The sequence below is a fragment of the Mycteria americana genome, chromosome 16 (genome assembly GCF_035582795.1).
Source record: "Mycteria americana isolate JAX WOST 10 ecotype Jacksonville Zoo and Gardens chromosome 16, USCA_MyAme_1.0, whole genome shotgun sequence".
Classification (NCBI taxonomy): domain Eukaryota; kingdom Metazoa; phylum Chordata; class Aves; order Ciconiiformes; family Ciconiidae; genus Mycteria; species Mycteria americana.
The window spans coordinates 8,858,709-8,882,887 of NC_134380.1; the positions used below are offsets into that span (position 1 = coordinate 8,858,709).

Genomic DNA, 24,179 nt, shown 5'->3' on the forward strand with positions numbered 1-24,179 from the left:
AACCAGTAAGATGAAGATACTATATCACTTGAGTCTTTATTGAGTATCTAGCTCTGTGAAGTAATTGTACTTTTCTTTCTCTTTGTAGGGATAGTGCATTTCAGATTATCTCTGTTTGCAAAGGAACAAGCCTAGGTTTGAATATTGTAGGAGGAATTAACAGAAATGAAGGGCCTTTGGTATATATTCAAGAAATTATCCCTGGTGGTGATTGTCATAAGGTAAAGACCTTTTTTCCCTCCCTCCCCCTTCAGTCACCTGTATTTTTGCCTTCATTTAGTCCGTACTTCAGTATTTTATATACACAGTTATATTTTAAATACAAAATTTGTGTTTTTCCTTGCTTTCTCTTCAAACAGAATTATCTCATTGCAATATAGCATGGTTACATGGTAATGAAAATTATTCATGAGTTCATTTGAGGTAAATAAGGATCTTATTCCCCAATTTACATATGAGAGAGTAAGAAATCAACTTCTTTAAGAGGTTACATGATGCAAGGTAAATCAGCATGGATGGGACAGAGCTACAGATTGCATCTCTCTTTTTTTTTTTTTTTTCCTTGGACATTCAAAAAATCATTTTTCCCTTGGACTTAATTTAGATGGATTCTTGCAGTTGGAAAGCCTTGTGTAGACAAATTAGAATAAAAAATATTCTGATAGTGCAGACTAATAAAGTGTATGAATCAGTACTGGTTACTGTTTTCATTTATGACAAATGCAATATGTAAATCAGGAGGGTTTGTCAGTTTTCAAAAATAAACAAATAACAGAACTGTCTTGTTCAAGTACACAGAACTGTTTATCCAAGTGTCCTCTTTTGTATTGAGTTATGGTTATTTTGATGTGTAGAAAACCATTTTTTGCCTCTTGTCAAGCAAGAGGGTATGAGTTAATTTCACAAGCAATGAGTTTTGCCCCAAAACAGTCTGTAACTATTTGTGACTGAATTTTTGTAGATTAAGGTTAATCCCAGAAGGCCAAGATAGAAGGAAAAAATGCAATGTTTCTCCAGGACTTCTTTCAGTAGATAAATGGCGATCATTCTTCTTTTGTTTTCTCCTATTTTGTTGTGGCTTCTAAAACATTTTTCTCATTGTAAGCATGTAATTTAAAGCCTATCATACATAATCAAGAGACTGAGACATTAATTTGCAGTAGGTTCTAATATTAGCAATACTAAAGGTAATTTCCCAATCTTTGTTGTCCTGTTTGAGAAACCTAAGTAGCAAGGATATTTTAAATCTCTACCACATGAGGGCAGCGTTGAAATGGATATCTTTTAATAGGCTGGATGCAAGTGAAATAAAAGATCTACAACTTTTTTCTTTAATCAAAACCAAAACACTAAGTGACAAAAAATGTAGTAAAGTGCTATCATAGGTTTGAAATAACACAGCTAAAATTATGGTATGTGGGTATTAAATACGTAAAATTATATGGGTCCTGAAAAGGTATTTTACTTATTTCCTATGTATCATCTTCTTCACAGTTTGTTTCACATGGTCAGATTGATTCTGTGATTAATTTCTTAGGAGCTGAAGAACACAGACATGTTATGTGTAATTTAATGTGTAGTACATTAGACAAATGTCATAACTAACTCTGTAACCATAGGTGAATTACATGACTTTTCAGTTAAATTGTTGAGGTGTCTTTTAAAATGTGAGTAACGAAAGCTTTGTCCTAGTGAAAAATCTAGCCTAGCGTGTTTAAAGTCTTGTCTTACAGTCTCCGAGACAGAAATGTGATATGTTCCTGTGTTGGTAGAAAGTTTGCAATGAATTCAACAGAAGCACAAAGTTGACAATATTATTTGTATCGTGGTTTTGACTGGCGAATTCCTAATAGACTAATCTGGTTTTGTCACTAAGATTAATATGGCTAGTAAGTGCCTGAACAGTCCCATGGATGGCCAAGAATTTGGTCTTGAAATACAAATTAATCCAGCTCACAGCTGAATTAATTAGTAAAGAAGCTTCCTGTAGTCAGATGGGTTGGTACTCCTTGCTGGAAAAATTACTACCTGTGGTTTGTTTGTTTGGGTTTTTTTGACAGAAGTATGCATCTGGGTCCAATTTCTTCTTTACACAATATCTGAGATCTGTTCTGTCTGATGAAGCTTTTATAATGATTGCTATCATGGTGATTAAATAATTGTTTGATCTGCTGTTTATTTCTGGAAGATTGTCAGGCAAAATGGATAGCCATTCTTGATATTTCTTGTCTTAACAGATCCAGAGGAATATGTTAAAGTGCTGTGATTATACAGTTCTTTCTGTAGTGTTAGCAATTAATATAACATTTGTGGGTTTGGGTTTTTATTTGTTATGTTAGGATGGACGATTGAAGCCTGGAGATCAACTTGTATCCATAAACAAAGAGTCAATGATTGGTGTCTCCTATGAAGAGGCAAAAAGTATAATCAACAGAACAAAGATGAGGTATCTGTTGCTGTCAAACAGTTAACCCTCCAGAATGGTTTATTATCCAGTATTTATGATCAGATTGTGAAATGTCTTGTCATGTGTACTTAGAGGAAATGCAAGGGATATTAATTCTTTTTAAATACTCAATTGCAATATTATTTCATAAAGAAGACTCAGATGAACCTTTTAGACCTGTAAAATTATGATACTTTCATTCCTTTCAAAAGAAAAAAAAAAAAAAACAAAACCCAAACCCACTCCATTTGCCTTTACTAATGATCATAGAATTATGGAATCATTTAGGTTGGAAAAGACCTTTAAGATCATTAAGTCCAACCATTAACCTAGCACTGCCAAGTCCACCACTAAACCATGTCCCCAAGCACCACATCTGCACGTCTTTTAAATACCTCCAGGGATGGTGACTCAACCACTTCCTTCGGCAGCCTGTTCCAATGCTTGACAACCCTTTCAGGAAAAAGAAATTTTTCCTAATATCCGATCTAAACCTCCCCTGGCGCAACGTGAGGAATAGAACTTGGGGAATAGAATGATGGGGAATAGAACACCCTTTTAGAAAAATAAATAAATAAAATCACAGTGTTTGGGAAAATGTAATTTTTGCAAGAGTAGCGTATAATCTTATGAATAGTATAGTATACAATGTGTTGAAACTTTTTTAATTTTAATTTTAGGTTTGAAAGTTTTTGGGAGATAGCTTTTATTAGACAAAAAAATATTCCCAGTTATTCAGAGAATCTACAACGTCCTTCCAGTCTCTTAACATCTTCTGTAGCATATGGAGAGCAACAGGCTGCAGTACTTAGTCCTCCTGCATCTCCTAATGGGAAGCTTGTTTCAACATTCGCTCCAAATGCTGTGAGTATACTTATTACTCCTCTTAGTATAAAGTGAGCAAATGGTTGTTTTTCCTAATTTTATTGGAATTTCAGTATAAGGTTATTTTAATTCAGTTTCCATTCTAGTAAGAAAATGACTGGCTCTTTTTCCTGCACAATATTAATTCTTTGGAATATCAAGACTTTTCCAGAAGACATGTTGTGTAACAGTAGAGTTAACCACACTGATCAGAGGAATAAGGGTATTAGTTGACTTGTGGTAAGAAAACAAGCCAAATAAAATAAGCATTAACCGTGTTCTTAGATAAAAAGTTCTCCTTACTGTTTCTCTAGGGAGTAAAGTTTCAGAATCGGATGTATATAGTTACATATTTCAGAGATAAAGTACTCTCTGATTACTGCATATGTGTGAGTACAGTACAACCTCACAACTTACGTTTCCTCCATGATGATGAGATTTTTGCTTAAAAATCAGAGTCCTGGAAGAATGTCGTTTTTCCCCCTTTATTTCAGCTAAGCAACAATTGTTGCTTTAATTCATACAGCTTACCATTAGTGTAAAGAAGTAAGGTTGACCATAAGAAAGAAGATTTTAAAACTACTCTATTATTTCAATTTTTCAAAAAACATTTTCAATTTATCGCGTTTGTAAAACTAAATAAAGTTTTGTCTTTGAACAAGGAAGAATAAAATGTTCCATGTCAAACAAAGTTGAAACAGGTGATTCTCAATGGTTCTTACATTTGTACTTAAAATTCTCGCCCATTTTTCTTTCCTATTAGAGATAAAAACATTGAAACAGTTTGCCTAGAGAGGCTGTGCTATCTTAACCTGTGAAGATATTCAAAACCTAACTAAGGTTTTGATAAGGTCCTTTTGGATGGCATTCCTTCTCACTACCACCACCACCCATGCCTTCCATTTTCTCCTAGGGTTGTTTTGATCTATCCAGCCCTATTTCTCCCCCTGGTCTTCATTCTTCTCCCTCTCTTTTACATTAATGTGTATTTCTAGTTTGGCTTGTGATCTGCTTTAGAAATGGTTATTTCATGACTTTTGATTTTCTTTCATAGATGGAAACTGGAGTCAAGATGGGAGAGCAATCTCCAACTACTTCTCTAGACAGCAGTCCTACTGATGTGTCTGCCACTGGTAAATGATGATTTAATTCCCTGCCACCCTTTTCTTCTTCAATAACTGTCATACAGAAAATAGTACATAGTGAGACTCAGTAGTGTTTAAAAAAAAGGAATATTGCACTATTCTTGTAGTACTAAAAAAAGGACTGAGATCAATGGATTGTTTAGTAGCTTCTGTCAAATATAACTTAGTTTGTCTTTACCAAACAGCTGAAACCAAACAAAAATAAGTGATCACAACATTTGCTATAGAGCAGTAATGATAATAGACTCAGCAGAAACCAGATAATGAAGATTCACATATAGATCAAGATTAGGTTGCCATAGAAACTGTGCTTTCTTGATTTGATGAAATTCTGTGGATGTATACTGCTTGCACTTTTTTTTTTTAAATCAGGGCAGCATACTGGAAGGATAGAAATAACACATAGACCTCTTTAACAGTTTTTCAATTGATAACAAATAGAATATATATGTATATTTATATTTGAGAGTCATGACATTCAAAAACAATAGTCACTTTGATCATATCTGTAAATATATATTTTGAAAACAACACTAAGGAAAAATAGCGGTTGTAGAATTTGGTCAGAACCAAATCTGAACGGAACAACTGTAATTCCTTTGGGAAACAAATATGCGTTATATTAAACAGTGAAAATGTAGTAGTCTCTCATAATCATGAGAGTCTCAATTGACACAGTAATATAACTGATTCTGTTCTGTATTTCTATATGAAGACCTGAACTACATTCTTTTTCTTCAGGCAGTAGTAAGTAAGCATAACCTGTGCTTCTCAACTTGATGTCTAATATACTGAGAAAAGGATGGACAAACATACAGGACCTGATTCATTCTAGATGTTGCTCACTGATGTTATTGAAATTGTACCTGCATTTATTAGGGTCCATATTAGATATCCTAATTTTAAATGGAACAGTCTCCATATTGTAGTCTGTCCGGTTAGCTTCCTTCCTTGAAGGGTGAGCTGACTGAATGTGAACTTTTGAAACTGGAAAGGTTGTAGTATTGAATACACCTGGAGTTTAATGATCACACGGTTTTTTCATATTGATCATGAAAAACACCGCAGCTATATCAGAGGAACAAGACAAAAGGCTATTTTTGAATATAATCAGAATGTAAGACTCTTGGTTAATGTAATGCAATAAACAGGAGCTTCATTGTTGCTTAAAGAGACCAAGAAGGCCACAATTTCTTAACATATCTGAATGAAGTAGCTAGTAGAGTGGAAAGCAGAAATACTTGCAGCTCCAGTTGTAATGTTTCTTGTCATTTCATTTTTTCATTTCATTTCACAGTTTCATTTTAGTCTCATTTAATAGGACATACTTAGTCAAAGCTGCCACTTCTCTCATGCTGCTCTTGTTCAAGGATAACCTTTCAAAGGTAACCTTGAAAAATTAAAGTAGCTCTTAGATTTTTTTTTTTTTTTTTTTTAAATGCTGTAAGAAAAATCAGCATAATTTTAAGAAATTCTTGCACAAACTCATACACAAGGCTTTTTCATTCTGAGTTGAAAGGAAGTGTGCCAATTCAGCTGAGGTTCTAGCCCACTGTCTTCACAATTTAATATAGCATGTGAGAGGTGTTAGTGTTAGAGATTTTCAAGATGTTTTGGTTTATGCTTTTGGCATATAAAGAGAATGTAAATTACTTTGAGCTTGGAAACAGATATGCTGTGAAACTAAAAAAAAAAAAAAAAGAATTCTGTGCGATTCCTTCTGTTCCTTTAGAGAGAATCTCAAACTGCAAGATCCTTTAGTTTTCAAATGCTGGTTTTGGTTTCAGTACCTCTCTAGTCCATTAATGAAATAATGAATTAAGATCTACATTATATTTGTAAATAATGAATGCAAACAAGTATTCCATTTTCTTCTGCAAAAACCAAGTCAATGAATTTGTTCTATTTACACACATCTAAAATCCAAAGAAACTGATAGTTAACTCCTCCTTTTGCCTCCTGTCTGTGATCAAAGGCTTCCAAAGGTTCCTGCTTCTTGTGTTGTATCCACAGGTGTGTCTGAATGTGTCACATGACAAAGCTGTGACTGCATTTCTTGAGTTCTGTTAAAACTAGGCACGCACACCAAAACAAGAAGGCAATTATTCTGAAATCTTGCATACGGACTGCTTAGTACTGCTAGTTTCTTTTCCTTTCCTCAGCTTAATCATTTGTATATGTTGGAAATAAAATAGATGCACCATAAGTTATTAATGCAACTAGCTAAAATTATGTAAACTTGTATTTCTGACTATAAGGACTGGAGAGGAGGGTACGATGGATGGTGGCTTAATGGATGGTAGTTCTCGGAAAAGTGTTCCTCCCTAGGAAAAAATACTGAGGAGCCTGCTGGAATTCAGTCTAAGCTACCTCCACACAACCCTTAGTTGGCAACAGGTCATTCCCTCTCTTTCCACAGTGTTTTCTAGGTCACTAGATATGCTTTTGGGAACTGTTGATTATGCTGAGGGTGTGTCTTGAAGGTCTTTCTCAGAATTCACAAGTGTGTTTCCCCTTCTGTTTCCAGAGTAACTGTGTATCTCTGAGAGAAGAGAAAATACCACAAGTATAAGCCATATGCTTGATGAATCGCTCAAAGTTATTCCTGGTTTCTTTCTGCTAATTTGCTACTTGTCACTTTTTGAAGTGAAAAAATCGTTTAAGTGATTGATACTCATAATTTTTATTACAATTATGTCCTTTAAAAAAAATTCAATTTAAATATTAGCATTTATTTGTGGCAAGTGGGTATTTAGCTGGCATCCATTGATAACCAGAACCTCAGAACAAAATTTTCAAAGAAATAGTTACAACGGTATCATTGTTTAATTTTAATTTTTTTCTTCTTAGTTATTGCCCCCAGCCAGAATGATGATTATGAGCTGCAAAAAAGGAACTCTAGTATTCGTCTCAAAGCAGAAAAGCTGGAGAGGGTAAATACTTATAATCTTTTGAGTTTTCCTTTCTGCCCCTTCATGATGCATGTAAAACATCTGGAGCCAATTTCTAGGTTGACGAACTTTAAGGTATAAATTATACACCAAATTTTCTATTTGGATAGTTCTTTCAGGTTGCAGGCCAATATTTCATTTTATATATTGGGCAAATTACTGCTTTTGTTAATCTAATTACTGATTAACTCTTCTGGGAATCTGAACATCCTTCAGGATTTTTAAGGCAGTTATTAAGGACAAAGGGTTTTGCTTATTACATTCATCTGTATTCAAGGTTAAATAATATCTGAATATCTCTCAATTAGAAGGAAAAGTCACAGAGTGTCCCTGGAATAAAAGTGTTGTCAGTGAGAGTGTACTATGATATAAAGGCTCTTTGAAGTATAGCTCTTTAATTACTCCCCCAGGTCCCTGCAGTCATTATCCCTAGTCCTTTCTTTTTTTTTTTTTCTCCAAAATAAGTTTTCTCCTTCCAGGCATTGAGTTACCTTGGGATTCAGCCCACAGATGAACAGCAGCAAGCCCTAAGGCAGCAACTTCAGAAAGATTCTAAAGGAACAGTGTCTTTTGGAGGTAATAATTTGTTAATTACCATGGAAAATAATGAAATGGAGGAATATAGAAATCATAGATAAGAATCATTAATATATTTTCTGTCAGTATTGTGTTGCTACTGCAAATAAAATTATACTTTGAGGCAAGAGCCTTATTCTACTGTATAACAATAAGCTTGGAATTCTGAAACTAAGTAATTGGAAAGCAAATCACAAATTTATCTAATTAAGAGCAGCCTTGAGAAAGTTTTGCTTTTGTGCTCACAAATTCTTAAATTTTTGCCTTGACAATAGGATACTGTAATTGTTCCAAAAATTACTTGGGAGAGTATTGATGGTTAAAGAGACTTCATGAAGCAACTAAACTGACAGGTTATTTAACTTGTTTAGTTTGTGAGAAGCAAGAACATTTCAACTATTGCATATAGAAAGACATTTGCATGGAGACCATCATGACTCTTCTTCTAGCTAAACCTAATTCTGATGTGAATGAGTTGCTTCTGTTGGTTATGGCAATTTTGGTAGGTGACACTAACAATTTAAAAATATTTCTCATAAACTGTGAGATATATGATAGTTCTGATGCTAAAACTGATGGAAATTTCACTTTTCCTGAAGTTTATGACAAACAGCATCAAACACTAGTATATGAAAAATAATTTCTTGTACTTAACCATACAAAAAGACACTGGATTTTCAAATACCTTATCAAGAAAGATACTGGATCTTCCATCAGATTTTATGTGGTGTAAACATTGATCTTTGTATTTCCACTTTTCTGTCATATTGTAGCAGAATTTTTTATTTTTATACATTCAAAATGAATGGGTAATCGAAGGCATGTTGATTGAGAATGCTGTAGTGTTTGTATTTAAAACTTTCAACTTGGTCAACATCAGTTTTACCAGGTCTCTATCAGGATTAAAAGACCTGCAAAGGCAGCTATGAGCTGTGAGCTAACACGAAGTTTTTCCTTTTTCCTGCAGAGGCACTGTGTCTCCTCTAGTAAGGTCAATTCATTGGGAAGGGCAGGTGTATAACAGGTGTGCAGATTTCTTTTAATTTTTCACAGGAGTCTGCCAAATGTAGAGTATCTCTAACCAGATACTTTGAAGGTGAACTTCACACCACCTTTTGTTTTCTTTTCTCCTTCACAATTTGATTGAGGGATATTTCATCCCCAAGACCTGTTTTGAACATTTTTATTCTTACCAGCTTTACCAAATGTTTCTGTTGAGAGAGGTGTGTCTGATTTTCATATTTTTCTTTAGAAAGGTTATGGAGGGCAGACACTGCTTTTATAAAAGAGTAGCCATACACTGTGATATTACTAGTTGTGTTGTATCTAGTGATACTGCTACTAAACTGAACTTGTGGACTACAGCAATAAAATCGAAACTGTTTTTTAGATTTCGTTGAAGTTTCAAGGAATCTGTTCTCTATGCAATTGAATGCAACAGATAATGGCCAAAAATCTGTAACGTTTGGAGTCAATGAAATTGCCAGCTTACTGGATTCACAGGTAAAATACGTGCCTGTACAGTGTTTAACTGTTGGGAGGAGATTATTGGAGAGCTTATTATATGTATGATTACTCCAAATCTTGGGCAGATGTTTAGAACAGCACCATATCATGGTGTTCCTTAAGATAACCTAGTTTATGTGAAGCCTTTTAAAGCAACCTATTTTGCAGGAAGTAATTCACATAATTACGTTGTGATTTGTTATAAGTATGGGCAACAGTGATTTACTGAGATTTCTTAGTGGAATACATATTGCTACTACCTGTGTGAGTGATAAACAATTATTGGGCCCAGTCATTTGAACTACTGCTACTGTGAAAATCACTTTATTCTGGAGGTGTTTATTCTAAAGAAAGAACATTTGCTGCATAGGAATACTAAAATAAAATTATGTATTATTTAAAATATTAAAGAAAACAGGGGCTATTACTGTTGTATTCTTGGTACTTTAAAAAATATTTTTATTAATCCTTTTTAACAGGAAAAATAATTGTTCCTTTGGAAGATAAGTTGGTCAGAATTTTCTTAAACAATATTAGTATTTTCAGAGCTTTAAATTATTTTAAAATTAAGATTATCCTCTCATTTTATTAACAAGACTTTTTAAGATGAGATGTTAAAGATTATGGAAGATACAGTTAGCAATACATTCTAATCTTACGTATTTAAATATGCACAGTTTGTAACCTGTGATTCTTTGGAGGATGACATGGAAAGACTTAAGAAAGAAAGAAATGAAGCCTTAAAAGAAATTAGTAAATTAAAGGTAATACTTAATTTTTATTTGCTTTATTCAGAGCTAATAGACTGAGCTAATAGCAAATTTTTGCTAATAGCAATATTCAGAGCTAATAGCAAAAAGAGACTAATTTCTTTTTGAGTTTATATAGTAATTTATTGTTTTTCTTTTGAATTTTGTATGCAATTTTTGATGAATAAATAAAAAGGCAGAGCAAACAGTCCTAATTATGTTTGAAGATTGTATGCTTACAATATATTTCTGGAGGCAGTGAGTTTTATTTGTTATATTGAATGCTAACGCATTTTTTAATCTGATTCACAGACAAATGAGACTAAGCAGACATTTCACAAAAGTGAATTTGGAGAAGTGACTCATTTGCATAGCAATTTTATTTAGAAATGTGCGATCCTAGCAACCGCGGTGTCTGAACATATGCTAATACTTTTGAAAGAAGTCAGAACTGGAGGATAAATTAATCTGTTTTGAAAATTAATATGTATTTTCACAGACATTACAAAATAAATAAAACCTAAAGCAACCAATATATTTATTGTTTCTTAATACCCTGGGTTACAACCATGGTCCTATACTCCTGAATTTCTTTTTTGACAGCCCAAAAGATAAAAAATTCTGGTTCTGTGTTCAGTGTACCTAACTCTTGTTCTGGGACAGGACTGGAAAATTGATCCTAGGATACAGGCAATTCTACAAATTGTGTCGTAGTAAAAAAAAATTCTTTCTTGCTATAGATTACAAAAACATTGGGTCAGCATGCCCAAAGGTCTGTTGCTCGTTCTGTGCACAAAGATTCTTCTTCTGAAAACTTTGTACTGAAATGAAAGAACCTGATTTACATTGAACATTGAAGTACTGAGTACTTACCATGAGTCCCTAAATTGCTGATGTTGAATGCTGGCGATGATCAATCTATAATTACCTCATTTCTTATATTCTTCCCTTAACAATCTACAGTAACAATCAATACTTGATACTGAGTGAGAAATACCCTTGGTCTGACTCAGTATGAGAATCTTTATGCTTTTATAGCACTTTTTTAAAAATTTTTAAACTTTGTTAGAACTTTTAACCTCCTTAAAGTCGTGTACCTACAGGCTTCTGGTATAAGTAGGTGAGTGAAAGAATGGTCAAACATACAGTGATGAAAATAACTTAACGTGAATATTGGGTTGTACAGCAATCTGTTAAAGCCACAAAAATGTCTTTATGCTGCTCATTTGTTAGGTGGCTAGGTAACAAGAGACTTAAAATGTGTATTTTTCTTATATCACAGCAATGTTCAGTAAATAATCCTCAGATGCTCAAGAAACTTAAACAGTATCAATGAACTCTCTGAAAAACAAACTTTTAGAGATTAAAATTTGGTTTTGTCACAGGTTTTATAAAAGCTGTTGATTATTTATCACCACCAGAACTTTTTAAATGTTTGTGTTTCTGATTATACAACATTATTAACAGATATATGTTGTGGCCTAGAAACATAGTAGTTGTACAGAAGGCAGTAAGTACATTGATAGAAGTTAAGTATTGCTACCTGTAGTTTTGAAAAAGCAAATTGGGTTTTAGGAATAAAAACTCTTTCAGATCTAATTATTAATTATTTCTTCCCTTTTTTTTTTAAAAACAGGAAAAATTGTCTGAATCTGTGAATTTACAGAAACAGTTAACAGAGGAGCTACAAATAGTCAAGCAAGTATGTTGAAGTTTCTTAAAAATATAATTATTCTTTTTTTTTACTGTTTTTTGTGGAAGGGAGAAGGGAGCACTTCTGTCTGTCTTGATGCTTGTACAAACTATACTTTCACACTGATTTCAACACAAAGTGGTTCTTTTGTTACTGCAAAGGTTTTGATTAGAATTGGAGAATATTGATCCTTAAGTTTTTAGAGCAATAATACTTCTCTGCTGTTGAATTGGGGAAGGAACCCTAAGACAAGCTGGGTCAGATAAGTTGAATAATAATGTAGTAGTGCCTTTCTGGCCTTACGGTTCTTGAAGTGATTTTGCTGTTCTTACGCAACAGTGTGCCTAATCTACAGTCCTAACGTTAGCTACTTTATATGTCAACCAGAGTTTTAAGTATGAAAAAATAGATGCACTTGACAATTCTACCTGATATTTACCAGGGAAAAAAAGGTAGTAAGTGTTTTGTGAGGAATGTCTTGTTTCTGTCTCCCTCTCTATCTATAACTATGAGAGAAGAAATCAGAGTTTCTCATTAAATTTAGCCTTTTTGTGTCTCTTAAAGGAAATTTCCAATTATATGCAAGTCTCATGTCATTTATAGCCGGGATTCAAAACCAAGTAACTTTTCTATTTTCTGCTTCTACTGAATGTTATCTTGTCAGCTCTTTTCTTCTTAGGAGCTGGCTGCCTTTCTTCTCTCCTGTACTGCTACACGTGTTCCTTGTATGTTTCTCCTGGCTGTCTGTTCCATCAGACGCCATATGTAAAAATGCAAGATACAGTTTAAAAATCTTTCTGTGTACTGTTATATTAAGATTAGTGTTACGTTTTTGCTCGTATATGTAGATTTGTTCAGTGCCTTCGTTATCGCCTTTTATTCCTTGAATATAAGAGAACTGTTTGAAAGCTTTTTTCCATTAATATTGTGCTGTTGCCATCTGTACACTGTGGGACAGCAGGGGAATCAATTGGATTCTTTTTTTGGGTAAAATTTAACTGGAAGTATGTTCCAGTAGTGTACCTCATGTTTCTATTCGCTACTGGGTGTTCACTCTGTTGCTCTCGACTAGAGCAGATGTTCAGTCTATCAGTCTAGACTAAAGCTAGTACAAAGTACAAACCCCAAAATGCAAACAGTATGGACATCAGGTCCTCAGCATCGAGTGTTTCCATTCACATACCTGCTCTTATTGGGAAGGTAGACTTGGACAAAGCTGGTTTAAGATGGTCCGTTTTAAGTGGCAGCACTGCCCATTTTCTACCACACGAGGCCCTCATACTGTTATTTTTCTCTCGAGTACTGTCATGTGATGGTGAAGGTCAGCTTTGCAGTACAAACCTCCAGGGGATAAATACTCTGATTTTCTAGTAAGCATTTTAAGTAACTGCTGTTGAAAAGGTTCCATATAGTGAAATAAAAGAGAAATAATAAATTATATGTCATTACAGCATTGTGTGACCTATTTTAGGAGATACAAGCAGGCTTTTAGTTCTGTTTATACTTGGTGCACACCATTTTCAAGTGGTTTATGTATTTCTGTAGTTCAGAACCAATGTCGACGCTGAGATTTGTGGTGATAACGAAGTTTAAAAAAAACAGGCTGCTTACAGTACAAGTTGCCATTTGACTTATGATGATGCATTCCTGCTTGAGCTGGTTAGTGAAATGAGTTAATGAGTATATTATTGAGCCCTGATGGCCTGATTAAAAGTAAACAAGCAAGCCAACTTAAGTATGTGCTTAAGGTCTTCTGAATTGAATACAGTTTAAACTTTTTTTTTTTAAGTCACTGCTTTCCTGAAAAAACAAGGTTTTAAATTAGGATATAGGCTACCAGTCATATATTGGAATATCTTTTGTGGTATTTCTATTGTCTACTAATTGTGAATTGCAGAGATTACAGCTTAATTAGGACAGGTGTACAAATATTCTGGTTAATGAACATGTTTTGTTAGTACCAATTCATTAAACAGTGCTTGAATCAGTAGCTAACAGTGTAAACAAACTCTTGAGATTAGAAATACTATTAAATTTGAAATGAGGTAGTAATTATTTTCTAATATTGGTCTATGACAATTAAAATATATTAATTGATATATTTTTACTTTGCGATTGTGATATAGCACTATCTTTGGGTCTTCCTTGAAATCATATGGACGCTGAAATTGGCGCAAAACATTTGGCCAAGAAAGGCACTTTGGAGTACCTGAAGTCTTGTCAACACTATGAATGTGAAATCTGTAATGGTGTCTTTCATCTTCCTGGACGAGTTTGACTGTATTCTGTGCTACCTGAAAATCCTGGGTCATACCAACCTGAATGATACCTTCTTTACTAGAGCTTTTTTTGTGCAGTTTATGCCAGCTGAAGCACCTCAGCTAGACATAGTAAATGTGAAAGGTCGTAAAGATACAATACTGTTTATGGTATCCCATACTGCTGGATAGGTATTTCATAGGGCTAAGATTTGCTATTCTATGCTTATTTTTTCTAAGCTTTGAAGACTAGGACTTGAATGGCTGCTATTTTGGAAGCAGTATCTAATTTATTTCACCCTGCCTGAAAGAAGTATTGGGTTTATTTTTATTTCATTAGCTTTTTTATTTTAATATATAGTAAAGATACTCAGAGCTCTTTTAAAGGATGTTTTCAGCACACAATTTTTGTAAAATTAATGAATAAACATAATTGAATTGTAACCACAATTTTTTATGTAGTTTAAAAGAATACCTTTGTTCCAGTGCTTGTGGTGGCTGGAATATTACTTGGATAAAACCTTGTCCTGACACTTGAATTTATCCAAGGAAGAAATAGAACCTGGCTTTGAAAGAAACCTGTACCTTGAAATTGATTCTGTAAGGATTCAGTTTCTCTTCTCCAGCCTGCAGTTTCTTATTTGTTGTAGTGGCTTCATACCAGATTAGGACAAATGGTCCCATCAGGCATTTATATAGATGAAATATTAGCAGCTGCAGATTCCATTTCTGTTGCGTCTTCTTTCATACAAGCAGTTGAATGGGACAAGAGAAAATGTTGCTGAAGCATGCTGTGTTCCATCTGTTCTTCACTGGTGTGGGCCCCTTACCTATGTCTTGCATAAGTAAGACAACCCACCATGTAGCTGCAGTGCCAGCTTCAGTAACTGTAGAACGGGGAAACCTGATGATACTGTTTCCCTTTGTGCCTCCCTGCTCTAGCAAACAGCTCTGGCTTGTCAGAAAATTTTGCTAATTCAGTTGTAGCATGGATAATAATTTCATTGTAATGTAAGAATCCATTGTTCATTAATTATTCCTTTAGGTCTTTCACTGTTGAAATCTGGTCATACTTAGTCTGTTATTTCAGAGAAATTAATATTCAACAATTGGGTTTCTGAATAAACAATGGAAGAGTAAGGCAATTGTGGATTATAAGAGATTAAACCTTTATCTCAAGGAGGTCTTATTTCAAAATGAAGACCTCCCTTTTCATTATAGTAATTTTCCCATGACTTTTCTGATGTCATCTTATTTAAATAGTTCCTACGTGTGCATTTTTAAGATGCCATCCTTTGTCGAGGCCTCTGTGTTCATTTATATTAGTCAAACTTAACACCAGAGCATCTTTTCACTTTTGTCTCCAAGAGTCTTTTTCCCACCTCCAGCCTATTACTGAAGGATGCCTTTGCTACTGAAGGCTACCACATCATCCTCTGTATCAGTAGGGCCCAGCCTCGTGAGTCACACTCTTTCTTACAGTGGCAAGAAAATGCCCTCTACAGAGGCAGTAAGTTTGACCTATACTTATGTAGATTCGTAACTTCTAAGAAGCCCCTGCATTCTCTGAATCGTTTCTAGGAAGAAGAACTTCTATGAGCCACTTGCAGGAGGGGTGGATTGTTCTGGTGGTCTTTCAGTACGTGCTTTTGGTAATGGCCCCTTCCACTGCTTTTGATGCTGTGCCAACAGACAACTGTAAAACAAACTAGCCAGATAACAGAAAAACACGCAGCAATAAGCTTTTGAATAGTCTGCCTTTCCAGGTGGAGATGATTGTCACGTAGAATAGGCTCATCTAATGGCTTTGCACTTCCAAAAGAAAAAAAAATAAAAATCATTATACTTGCTGTCAAATTAAAGGTTATTTAAATGTATCTTATCATTTGTGTTCCTCAAAGAGAAACCTCTGAACTATGTTAACACCATGTCATCTGTATTCACTAATGATGTTGCTGTTTGCTACCATGTGTGATTACTTCTAATGCTTTATTTTCTAAGAGACCAGAATGTCCCTGGCAATCATCCAAATTGGTATTATATTGCAAAACCATTGTAAATATGAAGAAGATGATATCCTATATATGTCATTGAGATTAGTTTACTTATGGCCTGAAATAAATATATATTGTTTATTAAAGGCTAACAGTGTACAGGTTAAAAGTCATCTGAAACTGAGATTAGTAGATCATTTTACGGAGAAAACATTATGACAAAGTATAGGAAAACCCGACTTGAAGAATATTGATTGCATAGAACAAATGCTTCTAAGTTAGGAAATAATGGAATTAAATTTGCTTTTGTAAGTTTAACTGACCTCTCGACACATTTATATTATGACACCTATTAAATATATGACATTTCTTCCACAAAAATGGGAAGATTTGGTCATTTAGGTTTTTCAGAAACAGTGATTTCAAGTCTAGTTTCTAGAATGTTATTTCCCAGTTATTATAGATTCTTAGTGTCTGTTTCTTCTCTACCCCTACCTGTTTCCCCTCTAGTCCCAATCCCAACCAGGATATAGTTGTAATAATAAAATACAATAGGTAAACTAGGAATAGGATATTCACCTAAGTATCCTTAGCTGAGGAATTTGTACAAAGAATTTCTAGCTCTGTGAATTAGTATATTTAAAGCTTATAACTTTAATGATTTAGGAAATTAATATAAAGTGAATTTTTCCACAGGTTAATAAAAAGCTAAGGGGAAAGATGGTTTACTGCTTTTGGTGCCAGTGAGCCTGTATGTCTACATTTTTTGATGAGCAGTTTGTTTATTCTTTCCTTGTGTAAACTCATCTGTTGTCCAGACCTTTAGTTTGACTTTTAAAATTTACAAATCAAAGTTAACTTGAATTAATATTCAGTAGTACAATGAACTGAGCAATACCCTTCTCTAAATCAGATTTTACAGCATTTAGGGATTAGTTTGGCTGAATTAAAAGCTAACAGTTTCTAATTTCCTGGGTTTTATACATTATTTACATATAAATTTTATCTAACACTCTTCAGTGATAATACAGGATAACAATGGAAGAGCAGGAACTAGGCAGAAAAATAAAAGCCAGCACTTATTTTGAGAACAGTGTGGACTGAATACTTGCATTAGAAGTCCATCTACATGATGTGCGAACTCTGAATTGTGTGAATTCAGGCAATAATAGTAAAATGAAATAACATCTCATTAAAGTACTTTTTTAGTACGGAGGTGATGGAGCAGATTGACAGCACCAGATGCATTTCTATAAAACCTTTCATTCAACTAGATTTACGATAATCATAGAATTTGTGATTTAATTTATTAGGAAAATTATCTCTCTCTGTAAATACCTGTTCTTTGTTTGAACATCATACACTTAAAAATGAGCAATTGAACCATCTAACCATGAATACTAAATGGTAGCCCTAATGCCAACTGCAGTACTTTTGAGCTAAATGTGTACTTTGTTAGCTGGAGTTGTAACTTTTCAATTAAATCCTATCATCTGTAGGAAGCCAAGGCAGCTGTAGAAGAGACAAGAGCCCTGCGAAGTAGGATTCATCTTGCAGAAGCTGCACAAAGGCAGGCTCGTGGAATGGAGATGGACTATGAAGAAATAATTCGCCTATTAGAAGCTGAAATTGTAGAGCTGAAGGCTCAGCTCACTGATCATTCTGGCCAAAATAAAGTAAGCAAAGCAGTCGCCTGTCGTAGTTACCATGGTTTCCTTGCTGTTGTCATGTATCTTGTTTTCATTTTCTTTTCATCTGCTTTTCTAAAGTAGGTCACTGTTTGTCTTGTATTATTCAATAACTGGAATGATGCGTAGCGAAGGGGGTAATGTGAAGTGTATGAGTCTTCCTTTATCCAGATATCTTTGGGCTGGAAAAATAGGAGCTAGAAGCATATGTGGGTCATAGGTCAAAATGGCACATCTCAAGCATTAAAGCATGGAATAGTTTCTGGACTGCAGATATATTGTCTTTAAAGATTATACGTGTATTTGTATGCTTTTGTATTTATGTAAAAATGGCCTTCATATTTATGTTTCTGTTAGGCAAATAATAACAATATAAAGTCCGGTACTGTTCTTAAGTAAACTTAGATTTAATCAAGATAATCACTTAAATGCTACTAACAGTATCCTGCCAAAAAATTTTTTTTTTTTGAGTGTCATTTTAAAACCACTTTATCTCCAGTGAGGCATTTCAAAACATGCTAAGGAATAAAATATTTGAGGAACTTGTAAATTTTTCCCCATAATTGCGGATCCAGTTTCTACACACAGTTTGAACAAGTGCAAGCAGGTTGGCATTTGTGTGTTTACCTTGTTTTTCTCATGAAAAATGGATGTACATATGAACTGATGAAGAAAACCTACCGAAACGTTGCCTTATTTCATCATGAGAATTAATTCAGTATTACAAGGTATTAAAAGCTAAAACTGAGCTCTATGGTGTACAAGCTTGCAAAGAAGCAACATGGCAAGTACGTGTAGCTCCCAGGGAGGAATTCCTCTCATCTAACTGTGAGTGTGTGTGATGAGATGAATCACACCCTAGAAGTTCTTCTTTCTGAACATCTTGGTGAGATACCTCATCTTTTATGTCAGGTATTTTTGAAGCACTGTTTGTTTTCTAGGACTTGAATAAATATCAAAATTTTAAGAAATCCAGAGTGTGTGGGTTGCTTTCTTAGAGATTTGTTTCTGAGATGCTAGCTTGACTTCCTGAAATTCTGAGTGAGCACTCGAATATCTGAGGTGAGATTTGATTGTCTGCATTTCTCATTCAAAAGAAGCAGTATCAAGTAGGTACCAACTCTATACTATATTATTTTTAGTATAAAGAGTGAGGTCCCTCTGAGGGCTTACAAACTCCTTCTGCAGTAGTGGATAGTGAGATTACCAAAGAAGGGTGTTTTAATCAACAGATTCTTTGACATTCAGAGTGATCATGATTCTGCTGCTTTGTACAGTGTATACAAACAAATGTGTGTACTCATTTGCTTCAAGTAAAGATAAGAAGTGGGTTTTGGTGGGTTTTTTATAGTAGGTAGTGGGCTTTCAGAAAACATCACCTACAGTGATGTAAAAGTTTATTTTTAATGATAGTGATATTTTCTTAATTTTGGAGAGTATTTTGGTCTAGATCTTCTGTTCAGCAGACAGCTTAGCTAAACAAACGTGCCCGTATACATGTGAAGACTTTACTTGTGGTCCTCACATGAACAGTGCCAGGGACTCAAGCTGAAACCTTGAGCCTCCAGAACTTGATCTAATGGGGCTTACATTCTCTGTAGCTGAAGTGCAGAGGGATGCATAACACTGATCAATAGGTTATACAAGTGCATGTAGAGAAATCCTAGGGGGTAATTTTCTCCAAGATACACCGTAATTACTCTGTTGGCCAAAGGATGTACAGATGCGAAGTAGTGGACTGAGTTTGTTCACCTAGTGGCTATTTATGCCACCCTGCTGACAGATACTGTCACCATCAGGTTGGTATTTTTGATCCATTCATGAATCAGTTCAAACTGTCTCAAGTTTCAGCCCTATCACTGTTGTTAGCTGCCAATTTCAATTTACCTTTATATCATTTGCCAAAATCTGTTGCAGGTTGGGAGCTGATTTGCCTGCAGATCAGGCATACCTGCCTCAGGAGCAGCTATGTTTTTCAGAAACATAGAAAAGAGTGTGTGTTAAACATTTCAGACATCCATTTCAGTTCACACCATGGATCTATGTGAGCCATGGGAGAAAATGATTAGAATAAAAGCCTTAAAATATCTTTCCTAGGGTAACATCCAAGACTTGAGAAAGAGAGTTACAGTGCTTGACTGCCAGCTGCGGAAATCAGAATCAGCTAGGAAGACCTTTGAGGTAGCTACTGAAAAATTGCTACAATTTGTAGAGGTAACTTTGCCTTTCATTTCTAGCAATATTTTATTTGGAAAAGTTTTGTGTTGATGTTTCTGAGGAATAAACATAGTAAACTGACTATAAACTAGTTTGCAGAGATCCTTTCATTGCTAGAAATAAAGATCGTGTGTAAGTGTACGGATCCATGTAGGAATTTACTTAATCTTTATGTTTTGCTATACATTAAACAAATGAAACTGATCAGATAATTTTTTTCACCTAATTTTTCACAAACTCCTATCACTTTCTGTGAAATTCCCCAGAGCAAAAAGGCAGAAAAAGTATATTTGATAATATTTTGAATTGTTATGAAACAAAAAAGTTATGTTGTTATATTTATTTCATTTAAAGGGGTTATAATATTTTAGTTTTTACTTTTACACTTCTGGCTGGGAGAGACTAGACTCTTTAATTACAAATCAAATGCCCCACACCCAAATAGAACATCAAATTATAAAGGTATTAACTTTTTGACTGTGTCGATTTATAAACTGTTAACTTCTTGACTATGGCCAACAGGTTGTGCATGAAATACTTTCAGATAACTCTACTTCCTCGACAGTTTTAAGGTAATTAAATGGCATAGTTATTAATATTGAAATGACAATATTAATACTGAAAAACTCTATTATTGTTTCAAAGTCTCCAAAAACTGTCTTGTAGCTATTTTTCCTATATTTTTTGCTGTATGTTTCTGAGTGTCATTTTATTGGAGGAGAGGGAATGGCTTGAATTATAAATTAGGCTTTCAGGATACAGCTTCATTAAAAACCTCAGAATTAAATTAAAACAGTTAGTAATTACATAGCTATGGTTGTCTGGATGTTTCCATAAAGTAATTATAATGTGCTAAGGATTAGTTAAAATTGCAAGGAACCTTAACAGTGGGTTATAATTTTTTTATTATTATTTCATTTTTTAGATTTGCCCAAGTGATTTTGCATCATCATTAATGTAGTAGCATATAAATAAATTTATAATATGTATATCCATTTAAGTTTTATTACTTCCCTTGTTTAAAAAGGTACCTAGGAATATTCAACAAGATTTAGAGTAGCCTTTGGTCCTTCAGAATATGAGCATGATTGTGCCTATATATCCCAGATAGTGTTCCATTAATATTTATGTAACAGTAAAGTTGTTTGGTCTCTGTCCTGCCATCTTTTTCAGTGAAGCTCTCAAGGAAATCCAGTCTATTTAAGTGAAGTTAGCTGGAACTTTCTTTCAAAAAAATCTGCAGGATCAGATGAACTATTATATTGTAGATGTCTGTGTCCTCATATGCTAATCCTAATCAATTAAATGCAGTTCCCATTGGCACTGCACAAGAGTGATATTGCATGTTTTATAAAGTTCGTAGACTTTATTTTAGTAAACGGATTGACATACAAATATAACAAAGCTAAGGTGACAAACTGACTCACTAACAGTGTAGAAGATAAGAATTGGGTCCCCTAAAGCAGTGTCCCTTCTTAAATGCTATTATGAAAATTACTTTTAAGTAAGTTACTTTCCTGACACCCACTGAGGTTTGACACTAGATTTTGAGACGTGAATGTTGTTTGAATTGAAATTTCCTAATACCTTTGTTGTACTTAGAGAACTGCTTCTGAGACAAACTCATCAATTTGGTCATATGAATCTTTTTTGTTCATAAAATGAGACTAAAACCAATCTAGAAACACAAGTTTACTTTATCAAAAGTAACCATTTCTTTTATAATCTTATAAATAAACACTTATTTTTTGTTCTCTTAGTGACAGAACAACAACATTGTCTACGAAAGCACTTCTTGCACGGTTGGGAAGGATTGGACCTACTGTCACAACGGCTCTTGCAGCAGAAGCCAGAGACCTTGCCAAGTCTGTCCGTGCCATTCTGGAAGTAGATTGTGAGTGAGTGTGTGCATCTTTGAGTGTGGGTCTGCATGTATACACATGCATAAATACTTCCTTTCTTCCATCAAATGTTGTGGCTTTAGCATCTTGCTTGCTAATTGAGAGTAGCGTGTTTCAGTAGGCACCATGTGGGGTTTTCTTCCAAATGTGGAAGAAGGATCCTGATTAGTGGTTCTGTTTGGATTGGGTTAGGACTGTGGTATAGGTAGCGGGTCCAGTGTCTTTCAGAATGGTGGAAGACCTACAAACGCAGGAAAAGGGCTGCTGCTGCTAAGAGCGATCCCCTTTGTTTTTCTAACCCTAACGCTTACCATAACCTAAACTTACCCTACCCACAGTCAGAACCTTCTCCTACAATTGGACTGTCTTCATACAGGGATTTGGCCACTTTTCTGTTGTGTGCTTCACCCAGTAGAATTTGTTCACTGTATTATTTTTTCATTTCATTCCAAGATTACAGAGCTGCCTTAATTCTGGCTGCTTAAAATTTAGTCAGTACTTCGTAGGACTGATATAGAATGGAGAATGAGGAAAAAATAGTATCTGTCTATAGAGTTAGAAGTGGTTTTCCCTATTAAGGCCCTAAAAATAGTAAGTGCATTTCCTCCTTACCTTTAAGCAGATATCCCAGGATAGTTTATTGCATGCATTTTACCAGTGTCAAATGGGTGTAATAAGAACGACCTTATTTAAGTAAATCGGGTATATTTTCTAATTCACTGAAGGTTGTGGAACAAATAATAGTGAGACTTTTACAGAAAATACATAGAGTGAACAAAGAACAAAAGAGTAAATTAGATAAATCTTTGTAACAAACAGTGTTTTGAATTATAATGAAGTCACAGAATATTTTTGGATCATAAATATTCTTCCAGGAGAACACATCGGGTATTTCCTTATGTTATTTCTGATAGCATGTATGTTGTTTTGTTAATTGTCAGTTTAAATTTTCTTCTGTTTATATTAAGCCAAAGAGAGGAGTTTTGTTCCTCTTTTACTATTCTTTTACTAGCTTTTAATAAGAATACAGTGGTTTAACAAATCAAGAAAATATTTATTCTTCTGAGGTGTAACCTAGGAGTAGGTAGACATTTCTGAAAAGAGCTAATAATTTAGAGATATACATTTCATCCCATTCTAGAAGGGTTGACTGGGCAAGTGATAAGTTTATGCAAGCTGAAATTAGTCACCTGTTAGAGCGTGCAGTAAAGCCAATGGATGTTACTGGAGACTTCAGTGATTTGCTGCCACAGAGCAGATCATTTAGAGATTTCTCAGTGGATTCAATTTTTGTTTCTACTTTTGTTCATATGTTTCCCTTGCCTTTGGCAGAGTCTCTTTACTTTTGGGTTCATGAACAGGCTTTTTATCTAACAAAGACCTCATGAAAGGAAAAATGGAAGTGTAATACTAAAAAGTTATTTTGGTTCTGTTGATAGTATTCATCACTCTTCCAAAACCAATATACTGAGGACTTTCTGTAGTTCAAGATCATCTTGCTCTAAACATTAGGAGGAAGAAGTCAGAAGTAAGCATCACATGGGATTCTAGAGACTTGGGTTTCCTTGTCTCAAAAGACATCACCTGAAACTCCTTGAAACTCATTGGTGGCAATATTTCAATTGACCTTGATGGGCTTTAAATGAAAGTGGTGAATGCAGTCTAAGTCAACAGGTTTTTTGAATATAAGCTTTAATAATTCAGATATAGATCTTTCTTCCAAGATGCGAAGGATGCATCAGAGTGAGAAGATTTCTCCAAATCTTTAGAAAATCAGAGCACTATTGTTAAGGATTTTTAAAAGTGAGTTTTGAAGTCAGGAAATGCCCTTGAGGAAAAAAATCCTTCAGAGCTTTTAAATCTGGTATCAGTTCATCAGTGAAGAATATAGAAATTTTTATTTAAAATTGGATATCAACTGGCAGAATAAATCATTCATAGCACCGGAGGACAGTGCAGGTTCAGTGTCAGTTCAGTATGCACCTTCATCAAACTATAATTAGAATGTAAAGTTATTCCAGAGTACATTTTTTCCTGGAAAACTTAAAGCAGAAAATTAATGCCAAAATGAGGAATATAGAGATTTCCAGGATCATGTAAAACTAGCAGAATTTCCTGACTGCAATGCTCTATTTTCATACTGAAATGTTTACAAAATGTTATTCTGCTGAATTTACATGAACATGTATGA

General features: G+C 34.4%; 1 protein-coding gene across 4 annotated transcripts in view; it reads left to right on the forward strand.

The window, feature by feature from the left end:
• The window catches only part of STXBP4 (syntaxin binding protein 4), an 81,792-nt gene that overhangs the window by 15,874 nt on the left and 41,739 nt on the right, over positions 1-24,179 (forward strand). For all 4 annotated transcript variants that reach the window (XM_075519216.1, XM_075519215.1, XM_075519214.1 and 1 more), the window contains exons 9-21: positions 89-221; positions 2,340-2,446; positions 3,127-3,310; positions 4,365-4,443; positions 7,306-7,388; positions 7,886-7,982; positions 9,373-9,485; positions 10,166-10,252; positions 11,874-11,939; positions 17,682-17,858; positions 19,968-20,084; positions 20,610-20,659; positions 21,848-21,981. In XM_075519216.1, coding sequence (XP_075375331.1) covers positions 89-221; positions 2,340-2,446; positions 3,127-3,310; positions 4,365-4,443; positions 7,306-7,388; positions 7,886-7,982; positions 9,373-9,485; positions 10,166-10,252; positions 11,874-11,939; positions 17,682-17,858; positions 19,968-20,084; positions 20,610-20,659; positions 21,848-21,981 — 1,427 coding nt within the window. The remainder of the gene's footprint in view (positions 1-88; positions 222-2,339; positions 2,447-3,126; positions 3,311-4,364; positions 4,444-7,305; positions 7,389-7,885; positions 7,983-9,372; positions 9,486-10,165; positions 10,253-11,873; positions 11,940-17,681; positions 17,859-19,967; positions 20,085-20,609; positions 20,660-21,847; positions 21,982-24,179) is intronic.